At 34.1% G+C, this 18,864-nt stretch overlaps 1 protein-coding gene across 1 annotated transcript; it reads left to right on the forward strand.

Moving 5' to 3' along the window:
- Positions 1-1,212: 1,212 nt before the first annotated feature.
- On the forward strand, positions 1,213-3,597 carry LOC125195064. Its single transcript, XM_048093267.1, has 4 exons — positions 1,213-1,342; positions 1,489-1,628; positions 2,472-2,681; positions 3,153-3,597. Exons 1-4 carry the CDS (start codon positions 1,213-1,215, stop codon positions 3,420-3,422), a joined length of 750 nt encoding a protein of 249 aa, XP_047949224.1. The 3' UTR covers positions 3,423-3,597.
- The last annotated feature ends 15,267 nt before the right edge of the window (positions 3,598-18,864 follow it).

Below are 18,864 nucleotides of genomic sequence, written 5' to 3' on the forward strand. Positions count from 1 at the left end.
TTCAAAGTAAAACCCCGATGTCACTCAATGAAGGCTTGACATGATATTTTTAAGAAAATGTATTTTGGTATGTGACCACTGAGTATATCAAGTACTCAAGCCTGCATATGTTTTAAAAATGTGCAGGTTGAGTAGTGATGACGATGGGCGGTCAGAGATGACGTATGTCTTTGATAGTATAGTGATTTGGATGCATTGTGTCTCTATACACAATGTCATTCGCTCTTGAACGCTTCCGCTAAATCGATTTTTCTATTGATATCACATATTATTGATCGAGTTTATGTACTTGTCGCGATGACACTCAGATTTTATTCAAGTTATTTCATTATTTCGAGTCAAGTACACTTTTTTCTTTGTATTCCTCCTTCTTCCCCGCTTCTTATATCCCACTACAGTCGCGATAACCCATTCTTTCTATCCTTAGTAAGGGCGGGCGTGACAGAATGGTATCAGAGCAATTTTCTTTCCGCTCTGGACCCAAGAGTCTTCATTCAGTGATAGTCTAGACTAGTACCCCTAGACTAAAAGTTATATGTCAAAGGCTCAACACCCAACACGTCATGCTCAACCACGGAAAAGAGGTACAGTTTGTTTTCAAATGAGGAAAATGAAATATTTGATGATGTTGAAAAAAGTGAGATCTTTGAACTCGTGTGAAAACGGGTGAAGCCCCAAATTTATATGATGATTGTGTGTCAAAAAAAATTCTGAACATTTGGGAGGTACAAGGCGAGAAAATGTTTGTGGGATGTGGAAACTGTGGAAAATGTGAGTTTTCAAAAAGAAAGATGATTGATGTGTTCTTTGAACTACTTTGAGATTGAAAAGTTTTCTAACGATGTTGACTTTGGTTAAAAGTTTCGAACGTTTGGGAGATAAAAGGGAGGAAAACATCACATTTGGAAATTTTTGAAGAGTCTGAATTTCAAAGAGAAAACGTTTAACTCTTTCTTGCGAGAAATTGAGGATGAAATGTGAATGTGAAATGTGATAAAGATGCCACGACCGCACTCTGCTAAGGATAGCAAACACGGTTTATTGCGACTAGGGGAGGATTAAAGAAGCGGGGGAGAAAGGGAAATCTCGGCAAAACTGATATGAATGAAATTAAATTGGAATAACTGGCAAAATATATCAGAGTGCATGACACAAAGGAACATAAGCTCGTTATTTACATTTGCAGCGGAAGAGTCAAGAGAGAATGACACCATGTATGGAGACACGATGCATCCAAGCATTTATCCAAGTGAAACACATTCACCATCTTTGCTCAATATCGCCCCTCGTCATCTCCGCTTAACCTGCATATTTAGAAATATATGCAGGGCTGATTACAAAGGTACTCAGTAAACACATTGCCGAAAGATACACATATACATTTGAAAAATATTGTCAAGCCATCATCACAGTAATACTCAGGAGTTTTATTGAAAAGACCTGAGCTTACTAAAAATATTCACATTGGGCCCTTTTTCCTGTACTTAGCCATATCTGATCATCTTGTGCCGCTGAGATGGTGTTCTCATACGGTCACCTTCCCTGCCCAACATGACAGAGGTATCCTTGTGCCGGGAAGGTGGCCACCTTCCACGGTCACCTTCTCTGCCGTCCGTTCACGGTCAGAGGTATCCCGTGTACACTAGTCCGAGTGGGGACACCACCCTCACTGGGCCCGAATTCGACTTATATATCATCATTCATAATTCACTTGGCCTTAGCCAACAGATAGGCATCATACACAAAACATTTATGGCAAGACAACATCTTTAAAAGTCACGAACATGTGTTCGAGTTTTCATAAAATATAATTTGTATTTTTAGTATAAGAAAGCTCACCTCGTTCATTTAATTTTCTTAACTTGATTTTCTCGCTCCAAGCTTAACTTCAGTGATAACCTTTTTCAAAACAATACAAAATAATAATACCGATTAGACTGAAGGACTAACCTAATTAAAATGCATGCCTCGTACTTAGTTCCCTTTTCTTATTTCACTTATCTTTAAAAAATTCCTAAAACTCATATATTATTTGATGCTTCTACTTCCACAATTCTCGAACTTCGACTAAATTGGATCTATGCGTCTTTTACTTATAAAAGTTACTCCCAAGCAAAACTTTAAAATAAATCAAAATATCAATTATTTTAGCTTAGTTACACCATTAGAATAAACCATATAAAAATATTAATTGAACCTTACTTTAAAAGTTAGGTTAAAATTTAATATGTAGTTTTCTCCAAAATAAATTAAAATTTCCAAAACTAGGCCTAGTCTTTCTTTAATTTTTAGCCCAGGTAATTAAATTTGGAAATCGAGCCGCCTTGATGTATTTACTACAACCTCCATTTATAGATTTATCACTCCACTTTTTAGCCCAAACAAAAAAATAGTAGCCCAATCATCATTTATGTTAGCCCAAAACATTAAATTCATTAGCCCAGTTAAAGAACCACTAATAGCACTAGAAGTTTCTCCTCTCCCCCCATCATTCCATCGTGACTAACGAGAAGGAGAACAGAAAAGAGCTCTGCTCTTCCTGCCTGCTGCTGACCGTCGGCCAGCCTCCCTCCGGCGCCGCTGCCGCCGCCTCCTCCAACGGTGTGTCTTTCTCTCCCTCGGGAACCGCCGCCATCATCGATCACCGCTGCTACGCACCGCCTCAGCCGAACTCCCGAAAGGTAAGGAATGCCCAATTTGATCAATTCCCCCTTTTGTTTTATTTCTAAAGATTGAATCTTGAATTTCGAAGTTTGGTGTTTTTAACTTGTAGATTTGTAAAGGTCTTGAAATCATTGAATCGGTGACATATCTAGGTTGTGGGGGCAGTCCTTGTGTCGATGGGGTGTCTAAGTCCATTCGCCGGAATCCGGCAGATTCATACTCAAAGGGATAAGTTTCCCAATTTGCTTATTCATTAAAGTATATACTTACTTCTACTACTTCATGAATTTAGTGATTTTGGGGCATTTGTTTCACTGATATCGATGGATTATGGTGGAAGATGTTAAACTTGTTGTTGTGAATTTGTTAATTTCATTTTAACAGATTCTATTTGTACTATATGTATGCATATGCTTGTACATATGTGCAAGAAAAGAAAGGCTTCGGATTTACCTTTTTAATGGTGAAAAAGTGTTGTTGGATTGTAGGACTTAATCCTACAATTATCTGCAACTCTCCCTCCTCGACTCCTTATGAATCCTATGTTGTGTTGGTGTGTGAAGAGAATGTTTGATGGTGATGGGTGCTTGAAAGTGAGAAGACTTAAGGTTTATATACTCCCTTGTATGTTGTTATCCAACTGGGGGAGGTGTAGCTTGGAGGGGAAGTATGTAGGAGATCTTATGGCCAAAATGTATTTTGAGAATGGAGGGACTATCTTAGACGTTAATTATTCTTTGTTGAAATCTTTGATCTAATGTGGAGATAAATCTCCCATGTTACTCATATTTATATTTAACTTGGTAAAGTTAATCTTCATTGTTATATTTGTATGTCAACTTTTGAGTATTTTATGTATATCTCCTTGGTTGATCCTATGGCTAAGAAGCATTTTGAAAATGTGATGGGAGCATATGAGACCTTGATTCTTCTGATTTATATTTAATTCTCACTTGGCTAAAATCTTCTAAAGGATTTGGTTTATCCATATTTTAGCATATCTTACTTCTCGAATTTTCTATCTTATGTAGGTAATAGGATTTATTTAAAGATCATGGCAAATTCTTGTTGAGAGATCGGACTTCCTTTGGATACGAGCACGACCGTTTTAAGGGCTGTCCGGATTTGCACATTTTTCTAATTATAACAGATTAGGAACTTGATAAATTTGTATAATAGTACTTTAGCGGACTTCAGAGATGCACCAGACATTATAAACTTTTATTTGGGGTTACTTACTACTATTTTTTTGTTGTACTTGAAATGTTCGTTTGAGAACGAAGCAACTATTATTTTATAATTCCAAGATCGATTATTATAAATATACAGGGAAGGTTTCGAATACTACAACAATCACCTATTTTATTTATTTATTTATTTATTTTTCTTTAGGCTAATATTAATAATAATAAGGTGCGAAAGTTCGGGTTGTTACAAAAGATGTGTTGATGTGTGATATTAAAGTGTAAAGTGTTTATGAATATTCGATGATGAATTGTTAAGTGTGGACTATGGGCTTTTGGGGTGGCAAAATGGGTAGTGGGTAATGGGTAATTCCCATCTCGACCCGCTACCCGACGATAACGGGAAACGGGGCGGGATTGGGTAGTGTGTTTTAGAATTTTGCGGGTAGCGGGTATACCCACAACCCGCGCGGATATACCCGTTAGTCCCGATAATACCCGTTATTATTAGTATTAGCCATATTCCATCTTTTAATACTCTCTCCGGTCCATATTAATAGAGGTGTTTCTAATAGTTTAAGTGGAGAAATAAAAAAGTAGATAGTTAAATAATAATAGCCATATAAGCACTCAATTTGAAACATTAAAAATAAATAGTTAGAACGGAGAAAAAATAAAGTAAGAGAGATAATCATGTAAAGAAAAGTATTTATATTATTATTTTCCCAAAATAAGTGAAGATAATAAAATGTCTCTATTAAGGCGGAACAATGGGAGTACTTTCTAAGAGTTCTTTTAAAACATTTTTATATTCTCAATCTATTCAATGTTTACCATCGATATTAATTAAGTAAATTAGGGAACATTGACGGTTAGTTATTATGATTTTCAAATTTTTTATTAAGATTTCGGGTCGGGTACGGGTACCCGCAATGTCGATACGGGATACCCGACACGGGTATCGGGTAATCCCGGTATGTCATGGAGCGTGTATTGGGACAACAAATATGGCTAAAACCGGGTACGGGTAACTGACTTGTCGGGTGCGGGTACCCGCGGGTAACCCATTTCGCCACCCCTAATGGGCTTTAATATATGTGTTTATGCATGCGAACATAGAAGGCTTGAGATATAGTGTAGTCCGAACACTTGAACAATAGTTGTACGCGAACATAGATTGCCTTAGAAGTAGACTAGGCTGAACGCACTCGAACTATAAGTTTCACTATCCTTACCTGAGCGATAAAATAACGAGAATACAAAAAGAAGTAGACTACAAGGAAGTGCATGGAAACTTGAGGATGTGATGAAGGAGAAATACCCGGAGTTGTTCGATTAGAGCCGGCAAATTTCGGGACGAAATTTCTGTTAAGGTTGATAGGATGTAACACCCGCAAATTTCGAATAATCAAATTTTTGGTTGTTGAATGCGATATGGTGATTATTTGGAATTTTCTGGAAAATAAAATGAATATTTAACTTCTCGCGAAGCGAGGAATTAAATATTTTGGGCCTGCACGAATAATATGCTTTGGCGGTGAATTATTATAGTACTTGGCATAACACCAATGGACTATTCCTTTAGTTGGAGTTCGCTAAGGGGGGTGCGTACTGTGTTCTAAATATCATATGTTCGGAGAGTGAATTGTTTCGGTGGAAGGGAATATTATTTTTTTCGATCTTGTAGAATTTAATTGGAAGGCGTGTATGGAATTATGTGGATCGTGTTTGAAGAATTTATATTTGGAGCAACACCAAATATTAATTGATTTCGTTGGACGATTGTAATCTTTGTTGGGAACGGGATGGCGGAATTAATTAAAGTTTTCCGTGAACTTTAATTAATAAAAAGGATTACAAAATGTGAATATAGTTGGGCTTCTTCAACAAATAATAGAGTCCAATTATATTACAAAATTGGCTTTGGGCCTATGATGTAAATCAAAATAAATAAATATACAAGTTGGGCTCATAACTAAATGAGTCCAATAAAATTAATAAAACCGTGGGAGATCTTTTGAGCCCAATTCGTTCCTTCTCCTTTACGGTATTTTGCTCCCAGCAGAAAAAAAAAACTCATATTCTTCAAAAATCTGCTCCAGCTTCCATCCCATTCTGCAGTTGTTACCTTCAAGAATTAAACGGCATAATTAAACTCTAATCATGGTGATTAATCACTATTTATTCCAGCCAGTAAGTACCCAAATAATGAGGAATTATTACAATTTAAATCAGCCAATAATTGCTTTTAAAACACTTATTTAATTGAGATAAATTTCAATTAATTCCCAAGGAGCTGCTCCATATATTCACGATTGTTTTCCCTTTTCTCCCCACACTCACAATCTGCAAAGAAATCAACCGTTGCATATCACTCCCAAACACTCTCATCGTACAAATCCCAAGTCCAAGTGAAGAGAAACAGAGGGAGGAGCACGACCAATCTCAAATCCAACCTTCAAAACCGAATCTGCCAAGCCCAGCTCTACTGTTTACACCACCATTTTCGATCCATTTAAGGGATTGGTTTCGTGAGACTCTAATCCGAAAAGAGGAAATATGCAAGTGCGAGATCTTTTAAGCGAACGAGGTGGGCTTTCTGTTTTAAATATGGTTTATGCTTTAAGCACGTTCTATGAGAAAATATATGTTATGTCTTGCCATGTTTTGGTTTTATGGAATGTCTATCTGAAGTGGCTTTTGTCATGCATAGTTAATCGAATTCGGGTCTCAGTAGAGCCGCAAACTCTACTCGGACTAGTGTACACAACATGTAGATCGGGTGTCATCCTTCGAGTTGACCGGTCTAGTGACTTTGAATGTGGTCACATTCTCTGTCATGTACAGTTCAGATATGATGAAAGAGGAAAAGGAAGTTAGGTTGCGCAGCCATGTTTTAAGAGGAAATATTTTTAGTGCTCGGGCTCTTTCAAAGTAAAACCCCGATGTCACTCAATGAATGCTTGACATGATATTTTTAAGAAAATGTATTTTGGCATGTGACCACTGAGTATATCAAGTACTCAGCCCTGCATATGTTTTAAAAATGTGTAGGTTGAGTAGTGATGACGATGGGTGGTGTTGAGCAGAGACGACGTATGTTATTTGATATCGAGCTTATGTACTTGTCGCGATGACACTCTGATTTTATTCAAGTTATTTCCATTATTTTGAGTCAAGTACACTTATCCCTTTGTATTCTCCCTTTTCCCCCGCTTCTTATATCCCACCCTAGTCGCGATAATTTGTTCTTTCTATTCTTAGTGAGGGCGGGCGTGACAATTTCTTTTCACAATTTTGATCTCTTCGCTAAATTTACATTTTTTTTTCTCATTTTATTTATTTATTTATCTGAGTATGACAATTTTCACCAAATTGTCCAATTTTTAATTCTTAAAGAATACTCCCTCCGTCCACAAAAAATAGAGCACAATTACCTTTTTGACCGTCCACAAAAAATAGAGCACATTTATTTATGGAAAGTTTTCAACAAATAATAACCTTACACATCATTCCACTAACATTTCTTCTCACTTACCTTTTCTCCTTCTCTCTTACTCCCTCTGTCCCGCTTTAGCAGTCTCATTGACTTTTCTGCACTCGTTTTGTAAAAATGATAATAAATAGTTAAAGTGGAGAAATAATAAAGTAAAAAAGAGAATAATGTAGATAAGACTCTTCTCTATATTATTCTCTTTTTTACTTTATTATTTCTCTACTTTAACTATTTATTATCATTATTACAAAACGAGTGCAGAAAAGTCAATGAGACTGCTAAAGCGGGGCGGAGGGAGTACTTTTTTCCCTTCTCTGTTACTTTACCAATTCTACATTAATCTCTTCTCTCTTATTTTACCAATTCTAAATTAAAATTCGTGTCATACACAAATTGCTCTATTTTTTATGGACGGGAGAGTCCAAAGTTTGCACACCCTATAGTTTCAATCTCCTTACCAATTTTGAAATTTCATAGATAAAATAGTTTAAGTAGAACATTATAATTAGTTTGCACTCAACCTCCATCGATCTAATCATCAATTTCATAGATTTTGCAATTTTAATTATTTGTAGGTATTTTAGAAAATATAAAATCAAATTAAAACATAGTATATAAATAAATAATATCTTAACTTTTTATTCTAATATTTCTTTTATAGATATATTAACTTTTATTCCAATATTCCTTTTATAGATATAGTTTGATTGTAATATATATCTTAACTTAAACTTTTTTACTACATGACCACTTATTTTCGGATTTCATATAAAATATTAGTTCTTCTAAATTTGTTCGCATATTTTTATTTTAAAAAACAAATCGTACCAAACAACAAATCGAACTATATATATAATATTATTAGTAGTATTATTTTACATATTTTAAAAAATATCATCTTTTAATTAAATTTTAGCACCGGCTAATTTTTATCGCATTGAATTTCAATGAGTATTAATTGATTGCTTATTTAGTTGAATTTTCGTTTCTCTTGGCACTGATGGTCTAGCCTTAGAGTTTATGGAAACACCCGTCAGAGATTTGGTCAAAGACATCCACACTAGAAAGCGCTATGACATTACAATCTGGTGGGTGATGTACCTAGATTGTTTCATACTAGTGATAGTATGTCAAGTGTTCTAGCTATTGAAAATCCTAAACCTGTTGACAACCAACTGACAAGAGTCATAATTGGCGGCATATCTACACTTCAGTCATATCATCGATGTTTTGGCAAAAAAATTTGATGATTCTATTGAAGCTCTTGTGAATACATCGCAACTGATTTAATGCAGAATACATTTTGTACTGTCGAGGTTGGAGACTGCGGAGGTTGAAGGTTTCCCTATGTAGAGATGTTGAATCTTACATGATTTTCTTTTTTCTACTAGTACCTTGACTAACATACTACTCCCTCCGTTCCATAGTAATGGAGGCAAAACTTTTCAGCACGAAGATTTAGAAAAAATTATATTAGATGAGTTAAGTAAGGGAGAATAAAGTGGAAAATGAAAAAGGTTGAGAGATGAAAAGAGAAAAAAGTAAGAGAGAGTAAAGTAGATATGAAAAAATGTGTTGACCTTTTACTAAAAAAGAAAATGACTCTATTACTATGGAACGAATGGAGTATGTTTTACATTTTAGCAGTAGAAAGGCACCGACAATAGTTGCATTCATTTTCGTTTTACAAAACATTTATATTTTGGCTAGAAAGTCTACACCCAAAGATAATATGATTAACAATTTTCGTTTCATCTTTGGAGAAGACACAAATCTAAATATGAAGAGTCTCTCTTAGTGTTGAGTCTTCTATACAAAATGAACTAGACCAATAGTTGTGCCTGTGATCAAGCAACATTTTTACACGAGAAAAATATTAGAATTTACAAAACGAACTCGGGCTCGCATTCGGTTATCTAGCGTTAACGATTTAATAGTTGTTTTATATAATTATTTTAATAAACAAATAAATACGTTAATTTTGTACGAAAATTTGCTATTTTAGCTCACTCATACCTTTCATAATTTAAATCACGCATTTTGTTTTACCCTTCTTAGTTTTGTCATACTACTAGTAGTATATAATGATAATACGTTGGGCCTTCACCCTTGCGGAGGAGTAGTAGAGCAAAATTTCCTAAAGCCCAAAATAAGATAGTATTACTCCTATTAATGTCCATTGTTCACTACATGGTAGACTTGGTAGTATCAATTTGATAATTAAATCTTGGCCAAACTCAAAGTAGATTAATATATTATGACGGGATAAGAATCTAGAATTATAGATAAACTAAATTCTATATCATTGTCAATCGAGAATATTACACTGTATAATACAAAATCTAGAACCATTTTTTAACTAAGCTGTCGTAATAAAAAAGTAGTACATTTTAAAGCTGTCATAATAAAAATAAAGTACTCCTTTGTACACTATTTAAATAACCATTTTAACTAAGCATGTGTTTTAAGAAGTTGTTAGACTTGGTGAAGAAAAGTAAAAGAAGAAAGCGAGTGGAATATGAGACTCATTTATAATATAATAGATTGTGTATGTAAAAAGTTAGTAGGATGTGGAGTTCGTACAAAAAAAAGGGAAATAAAGTAAATGGTTCTATAAATGATGGACACGTCAAAATGATTATTTAAATGATGGACAGATGTGGCTGCCGGCTACACTATGGCTTGGTAGCACTACCCTCCCTAGTGGTAAAACAATGTGTATAGTGTATACTCAAAAAATAACTTTAAATAAGTAAGAAGTACTAAGCACTAATAAATCTTGCATATATATAGAGTAGATTAATTTTGAACAATTATAGTATTACAAATAAGTTTCTAAAACGGTATTTCAATTCATATAACATGTGTTTGATTCACCTTGAGTCACATAGGTTGAGGTGTGTGTAAATTGTACCTTAGGAGAAAGACGTTAATGCTAGTTACTAGTTAGGATTTGACAAATTCACACTTGTAAGTACAGTTAATCAGCCTACCACTTAATCGATCCATGTACCAATTACTTTTACTTGTGAAAAACTATTAAGTGTATCTTGATTTCATTTATACGTTCACTTTCTTTTCTTGCATTTCTCTACACGAGGGAGAAAATGTTTGTATAAAATGAAAAGGTGAAATAAAGGACATTATTCTCAGAGAAATGCATAATAGTACTAAGTTTAAAATGCAAGAGCCCACCCAAAAAAGTTGGACAAGAAACAGACATTCATTGCAATTTGCACGCATGCGTGTGTTTGATGTTTCAATAATTCATGCATGTTTTGGGTTCAACTTTTATACCTGCTTTTGGTGTCCCTCCAACTTGGGTGCCATTTGAACATTTCTCTTTCATATTCCAACATATTAATTCACTGTATTAAAATACATACCAGACGTCAATTTAATGACAACTGTATATACTAGAACGTAATGATGAAAACTGAGTACTGCCTAGTCCATTATAATCTTTTGACACGTAATTTAAAATTTTGATATTTAAATAATTAAATAGAAAGAAAGTATAATATAAAAAAAAATAAACAAAATAAAGCAGTGAAGAGAAAGTGCAGTATATATGACCACAGTTAATTGTTCTAATACTACTGAATTAGTTCACTCTAAGCACCACTAGATAATTAAACATAGATAAACCAACCTTGTTTATTTCTGAAGAAGCAAAGGGCCCATAAAAGATTTGTCCCAACTTTTATAAACATAATCTTAACATAAACACTTTTTACTTTTCAATATTAGACAGCAAATTAGAAATTTGTTAAAGTGTCAAAAACGTTTGTGCCTATGATTTTAAACACATCTATACATACCAGCAAGTCTTTTTTATTATTTTTGTTTCCTGCTTAATTAATAAAAGTTGAATATGATTGCTTATGTGTGAAAGCATATCTCTGATCACCATTGATGTGCCCTAAATTTCAACCCTAATTAGTGGAGGAAAATAACCTAATTTTCTCTCTTTTGTTTACAAAATTTTCACGCGCTAGTACTTCACCAATTACGTTCCAATATTGAAAAAATATACCCCCATCTCTTTGGAATTATGCAAATTTATATTTAAGAGATTTTTATAACACATAAATACATGATCATTCAATAAAATTTAAGAAATAAATAGATCCGCGCGCATATAAAACTATACTCCCTCTGTTCCGGTAGCTGAGTCATTTCATTTTCTGCATTTGTTTTAAAAAATGATAATAAATTATTAAAATGGAGAAAAAGTGAACTAAGAGAGATAATTAATATTATATAAGACTCTTATCTACTTTATTTTGTGACATACTATCCTCTCTCCATTTTAACTACTCCATATTTATTATCATCTTTCTAAAACAAATGTAGAAAATGAAATGACTCAACTACCGCAAATGATGCAGTATTATATTAGTACGACAATGCAACAATATATATGTATATACTTTTAACTGCATTCGTATAAGAAAATATTTAAATAAAATGATAATTTTGTAGATATAAAAAATAATCGAGATAGTGATGGTGGTCGGTGGACGTGGAAAATAACTTTTCGTAGAGGGGCAGTATCTCCACTTCTCTGGTACTTACCTTTTAACACTTTTACTAAGCAAGCAGTATTAATTGATTAATGCTGTATTCTGATATGATTTGGTTAGAGGTTGGGTTAATTGCAAGCTAAAAGTAGAGTACCATTTAATTTCTTGTATTTGGAACAATAAAGTTATTATAATTACACACCAATCTATGTAGTAGTAATTGTAAGCTGAAATTTATATTTTCATCCAAAATGATGGAAAATTTGTAGTGTTGTGGAAAAGGGGGAATTGAACCAATAATCAATAGACATCTCTCTTGATTGTTTGCCTTAACAATCACAAAAAAAGCAAAATCCATTTTCAAATTATTCTTCCTAATAAAGGAAGGTGCTAAAAGTCCAGCAATTGCTTTGAGTAAAAGAAGTCACCAAAACCTTTTTGGGGGCTCACTACTTGGAAGAGTGGGAATGAATATATATGATACACGAGGAATATTCTACTATTAAAGTATGCAATACAAAATTTATTGGACCTAATTTATGTGCAATGATTCGTAAATCAAACAAAAAATTATGTATACACAGAGTTTACTTTCTCCGAAGAGTTACGTGTTTTTACTCAAAAACTATTCTAAAAAATAATAATTTGTAGATTAGATAGGTTTGAAATTTGATACTTATTTGAGAATACAAGGAAGATAATGATAAGTAGGAAGACTGAACTGTGATATGGTATAGCATACACATTCGAGGATGTACTGATAGAGATTAAAATATATAGTTTTTCATTGGATAATATATTGAAGACAATGATAAGTAGGAAAGATGAATTGTGATACAATAAGGCATACTCAATCGAGAATATATTTAATAGTGATGAAAATCTATAATTTTCCATGGAGGGGTGGAATGTTTGAGATATCCTAGGTACATGTGTGTAAATTGAGATTAAGTTTTCGCTTTAAGTTTTAAAAATGAGCAATGATAAACAAATACCATAATATTGTGCACATTTCCTATACTATATATATGTCTATACTATTACTTTTTAATTAAATGTATAAATAAATTATTTTTTTATTCAAATAAATCAATTTTTGGTTGTACAAAATTTGATTGCATAAAAATGGTGTCATGATTGATTGTGTGGATGCATAAAGTGGGTGGGGCTGAGGCTTGCACAGGTGAAAAACATCAATTAGCCGTAACTGGATTTAATCATGAGCCATCAATACCAATTACGAATTTCGAGGTCTAAAAAGTGTCTAACATCCGTTGAGTTATGAACCACTCCCTCCGTCTCGCTTAAGATGACACGTTTTCTTTTTTAGTTTGTCCCAACTAAGATGACACATTTCCGTTTTTGGTAACTTTCTCTCTCCAATTAATACACTCAACCACTTTTCTCACTCCTATTAAAATATTCTTCTTTCTTTATCTCTCTACTTTAATACTTATACCCACATTCTCTCTCTCCAATTAAACACTTTAACCAATAATTCCTAAAGTCCCGTGCCGGCTAAGCAATGTGTCATCTTAGCCGGGACGGAGGGTAGAAGAGAGTTTCCAATTTTATTTCCTAATAAGAGTCGCTTGTAAGTCGGGACGGTATTTGATATTTTACTTTCGCACGTAAATGATACCTGATTTTTATTTTATATCATTTTTAGTATTCAGTGATAAAAATAATCCTAGGTATTAAACATATAACTTTTTTTGTTAGGAAGGATATTTTTAAAAATTTCAATTAAATAGAGAGTACTAAACATGTGATTTTTTTTTTCTTCCTTTCTTATTTCTTTTTTTCTTCTTTAGTTTTTTCTTCTTTCTTTTTTCTCAATGCATGCATCTAATTATAAAACACCTGATTAAATTAAACATTTAAAGTAATTAAATCAATTGAATAATTTTTATAAATTATATTATACTCATTTTAGGATTGAAACACTTCACTAAAAATACTCAACTCTTTATATCATTATGTATGCAATTCACAATTTTAAATTTTTATTAAAACTATACTGATTAATTCTTAATTTAATATAAAATATTAATTATTATTATTATTATTATATAATATTATATGATTCATAATTTAAATAATTATATTGGAATTATTTATTAATCACTACTAGTTTTTAGTATTATAACAATAATATTATTATAAATATTAAATATAATTATAATTATAATTATAATTAAGCATACTTGAATAATATTAAATAATAAATTAATTATTAATGTATAACATGAAAAATAATATTAATATTGATTAGTAATAATTGTATAAAAAGTGAGGGAAATGAGAGAAGATATTATAATATCACTTTTGGTACTAGTTTTGTGTTTACTTAAATTATCCACTATGACACAAATGGGAATATGTATTTGTTTAGAGGGTATTTTGGATGCAAATTACACCAGGTACCAATAATGTGATTTATAGGTACCAAAAACAACATAAAATAAAGATCAGGTACCATTTACGTGCGAAAGTGAAAGATCAGGTACCATTTATGTAGTTCACTCTAGTTTTAATCATATATATATGGTATAAGGTCATCCATATTAAAAAATCACATCCTGCCACATCCCGGCAAGACGAGGTGGGAGTGAGATGCGTTGCGAGCGTCCTCTCCTGGCGAGACTCATGCTAAGAGGGAGGCAGCACGGGTTGTCCCGTCATACTCCCTCATGTTAAATTGAATTGTGGTTGAATTGTTAATCATTGATAATTTGAGTATACGGTAGTCTCCTTTGATAACTTGAATACACGGAAGTCTCCTATTTGGGAAATTTATATACTCCCTCCGTCCACAAAAAATAGAACAAATTTACTATTTTTGGTCGTCCACAAAAATAGAGCACATTTACCATTTTTGGTCGTCCACAAAAAATAGAGCACATTCATTTATGGAAAGTTTCCACTAACACTACTTCTCACTTACTTTTTCTCCTTCTCTCTTACTTTTTTCACATCTCTCTTGTTTTACCAATTCTACATTAAAACCTGTGTTATACACCAATTGCTCTATTTTTTGTGAATGGATGGAGTATTTCATATAAAAAACTGAGCGAAATTAAAATAATTTACATAACTGGAACATATCGCCAAAATACACAAATCCATTAGAAACATAATTGTGGGTAACAGTCCATACACAATCAATATTATCGAACACGTTTCCAAAATATAATACTCCCTCCGTCCACAATAATATGCATTATTTTCTTTTTAGTTTGTACCACAAGAATATGTGCTTTCCAATTTTAGAAAGTCTTTTCTTTCTAATAGGGTGAGACTCATTCTCCACTAACAATACTTTAATTACTTTTTCTTTCTACCTCTCTCTTACTTTACCAATTTTACATTAAAACTCATTCTGAGCTCAAAGTGCATATTCTTTGGGGACGGAGAGAGTAATTAATATCTAAACTGATCATATTTACCCGAATAGAAAATATGGATACTAGTCAAATATTGGGTTGAGAGACCATGGACTACGTTACCGCTGCATTGACACCGACTTCTTATCCTGAAAATCATTAAATAATGGGGTGTGAGTAGGCCTGTCAAATCGGGTATCCGTGGATACCCGATTCGAAAATTTCAGGTATCCGATCCCGGATTTCTCAAAATCTAATACCCGACTCGGGTATCCAGTCCCGAAAAATCGGGTATCCAGTCCCATTTTGGATTTTTATTTTATCATTTTTTAAAGAAAATTAACTACAAAATTTTAGAAATACAAACTTGTAATTCGAATTTGATACAAACTTGAAGTAGTTCGAATTTAAGAGAAAAAAAAAAAACAACTACAAATTTTTAGAAATAAAAAAATTCATGAGTCATAACATCCATTATACATCCATAATAAACATCACAATTCATACATTAACCCAAAATGTGACTTAAGAACGAAGGATTTTGGTAGTATATTTAATTATTTAATTTTTTTAAATAATAGAATACATGCATAAATTATTAAATTTTAAAAAAAATTTAAAAAATCGGGTATTTGGGTTATACCCAATTTGGTATCGGGTTGCCCGATACGCGAAAAGCCAAAAATTCTATACCCGAACCCGATCTCAAAATCTGAAAAATCGGATATCGGGTATCCAATTACCCGATATTTTGGGTTTGGATACCGAGTATCCTATACCCGATATCCATTTTAACAACCCTAGGTGTGAGTATGCAAGCACACTCATGGAAAACACACTGCAAGCCGTTAGAATCAATTATGTAATGATCATAACATAATGATTAACCACTTCAACTTAGTCGACATCTATAGTCTCGGTCCCACGTGTTCCTGACCCCTTGTGGGTTGTGGATTGTTAGCGACCCATATGATCCCTCGTGGATTTGACCCCTCGTGGGACCATAAGCTCATATGAATGATGCACGACATAAAAATGATTATAACCATGTAATCACTATTCTTACAGATAAAATAAACCCCACTTCGAAAATTGCAATCCAAAATAACTTCTTCACGCTTGATTTGGTTATCGTAGCCTCAAATGCGTCACTCCTAGCACTCAAGCACTTTAAATTAAAAGTTGAAAACTTAGACTCATTCTAACTTTAGTGACTTAAAGCTTTCATTTTATATATATAAAAAAAATAATGAACCCAAACAAACTAGAAACCATAATATTTAATAATTGCTTAGAGCATCCGCAGCGGTGGAGTTTTGTTGTCCGTCCGTCCGTGCCGCTGAGCACGAGCTCATCCGTCCACCGCTGCGAGCTGTCCGTCCGTGCCAGCGGCACGGCGCTGCTCTTAGCTAAGAGCACGTCCGTGCCGCTGAGCAGCCATACGTGGCGTCTTCTTATTGGCCAACAACATAGCCGTTGACAAATTCGATTTTTATTTTTTATTTTTAAAAAAATTCATAAATAATTTAAAATAATACCAAAAAAAAAAAAAAAATTGGATTCCAAAAAAAATAGAGCCGTTTATAGACGTTTTTTTTTTGGATTTTTGTGATTTTTTTTTAATCCCAAAATCATCTATAAATACACACATTCATCATCCACTTTTCACATCAAATTATCTCTTATCCATACTTTTTCATACTAAAAAATCATCTACATCTTCCTCTCTCACCCAAACTCTCTCTAAAAAATTCAAAAATGGATTTCACCAATCATTGCGGAAGCGGAGCGCGAAGAACAAGAATATTATGAACAATATCGTGCCGCCTATGAAGCCTATGTCGCCGCCAACGCCCCTCCTCCTCAACCAACTAGAGCAAAACGTCACTACATTCCTCGTGATCGAGAGGGAGCCCATGAAAGGCTCTTTGCCGACTATTTTTCCGACCAGCCGCGGTATCCAGAAGATTACTTTCGGCGCCTTTTTCGCATGTCAAAACGATTGTTTTGCGTATTGTCAACACATTGTCCACCCGCGTTGAATATTTTCAAGAAGGTGCAGACGCAACCGGTCGGCAAAGTCTCACGGCGTTGCAAAAGTGTACTTGTGCCATCCGACAACTTGCTACTGGGCAAACGGCTGACCTCTTCGACGAGTATTTGCATGTCGGTGAGTCAACTGGAATCCTATGCCTCAAGAATTTTTGCGACGGCGTTCGTTCTGCTTTCGGCGAAGAATTCCTTCGGGCACCCACCACCGACGATTGTCAACGGTTGCTTCGTCTTCACGAAACAGTCCACGATTTTCCCGGTATGCTAGGCAGCATTGACTGCATGCATTGGAAGTGGAAGAATTGCCCGACTACTTGGAGGGGGCAACACTTAAGCGGCCACAAAGGTAGCGGCCCAACGCTTATCCTTGAAGCGGTCGCCGACTACCGCCTATGGATTTGGCATGCACAGTGTTGCCGGATCCAACAATGACTTGAACGTGTTATATTCTTCACCACTCTTCGATGATGTTTTGAATGGTGTAGCACCAGCGATCGACTTCACCGTCAACGGAAATGCATACCACATGGGTTACTATCTCGCCGATGGTATCTACCCAAGGTGGTCGACTTTTGTGAAGTCGTTCAGCAATCCAAAAGAGCAAAGACAGATTCTTTTTGCGCAGCGTCAAGAGTCTGCTCGGAAAGACGTCGAAAGAGCTTTTGGTGTCCTTCAAGGCCGATTCAACATTGTGAAGTCCCCTTCTCGGCTTTGGTACGTTAAGAATATCGCCGACATCATGTACACGTGTATTATCTTGCACAACATGATTATAGCTGATGAAGGACCGATAGCGGCTAACTTTTACGATGAGGATGAAGCCGGAAGCTCAACCGCGAGATCTCCCCCACACCGAGGTGTGCATACGACGGTGAACGAGAGGATGGAAAGAAGACACACAATGCGCGATACAAGAGCCCACACTGAGCTACAAAAAGATCTAATCAATCACATTTGGGCGAAATTCGGCAACGAGTAGTGTAATTTTTAATTTTTAGGATTTTAATTATGTAATTTTTAATTATTTTGTAATTTGTAATAGTATTTCGGGTATTTTTAATGCATTTTAATATTGTGGAAATGTTTTTATTTAAATTGAATAATAGAATGGTGGGACCCTTGAGCTTGTCCTTAGCTAAGAGCACGGATGTGAGTGTTGTGCTCTTAGCTAAGGACAAGCAGTAAAAGTGGGTCTGAGCCCACTTCCGTGCTCTTAGCTAAGAGCACGGATGGGGATGCTCTTACAACTATAATCTCGATCATCCATAAAATCTATCCAATTTGAATATATAATTAAAATTGTAAAATTAAATATTTTAGAATTGCAATTCAATTTTTTAATTTTTGGAATATCGAGTATTGAATTTGGAATTAAAACTCCCAACTTCAATTCCACCTCTTCAATTTCGTAGTACCATGAAAGATTTCAATATTAGGACTACATATTATTGTACAAAGTAAAGCATAGTAGTTGCATTAATTCTTCTCTCTGCACGTAGTCAGTAACTTCCAAGTAGTTAGTTTTCAAAGGAACTTAACTAAGTTGATAAACAATA

Source organism: Salvia hispanica, chromosome 6, assembly GCF_023119035.1.
Source record: "Salvia hispanica cultivar TCC Black 2014 chromosome 6, UniMelb_Shisp_WGS_1.0, whole genome shotgun sequence".
Classification (NCBI taxonomy): Eukaryota; Viridiplantae; Streptophyta; class Magnoliopsida; order Lamiales; family Lamiaceae; genus Salvia; species Salvia hispanica.

Excerpts from the sequence above, each read along its gene's own strand:
- LOC125195064 (XM_048093267.1), top strand. The coding sequence starts at position 1,213 with ATGTATGGAGACACGATGCATCCAAGCATTTATCCAAGTGAAACACAT. Across the intron at positions 1,629-2,471 it reads CCGTCCGTTCACGGTCAGAG|TTTCTCCTCTCCCCCCATCA; the intron begins GTATCCCGTGTA and ends TAGCACTAGAAG. Across the intron at positions 2,682-3,152 it reads CTCAGCCGAACTCCCGAAAG|GACTTAATCCTACAATTATC; the intron begins GTAAGGAATGCC and ends GTTGGATTGTAG.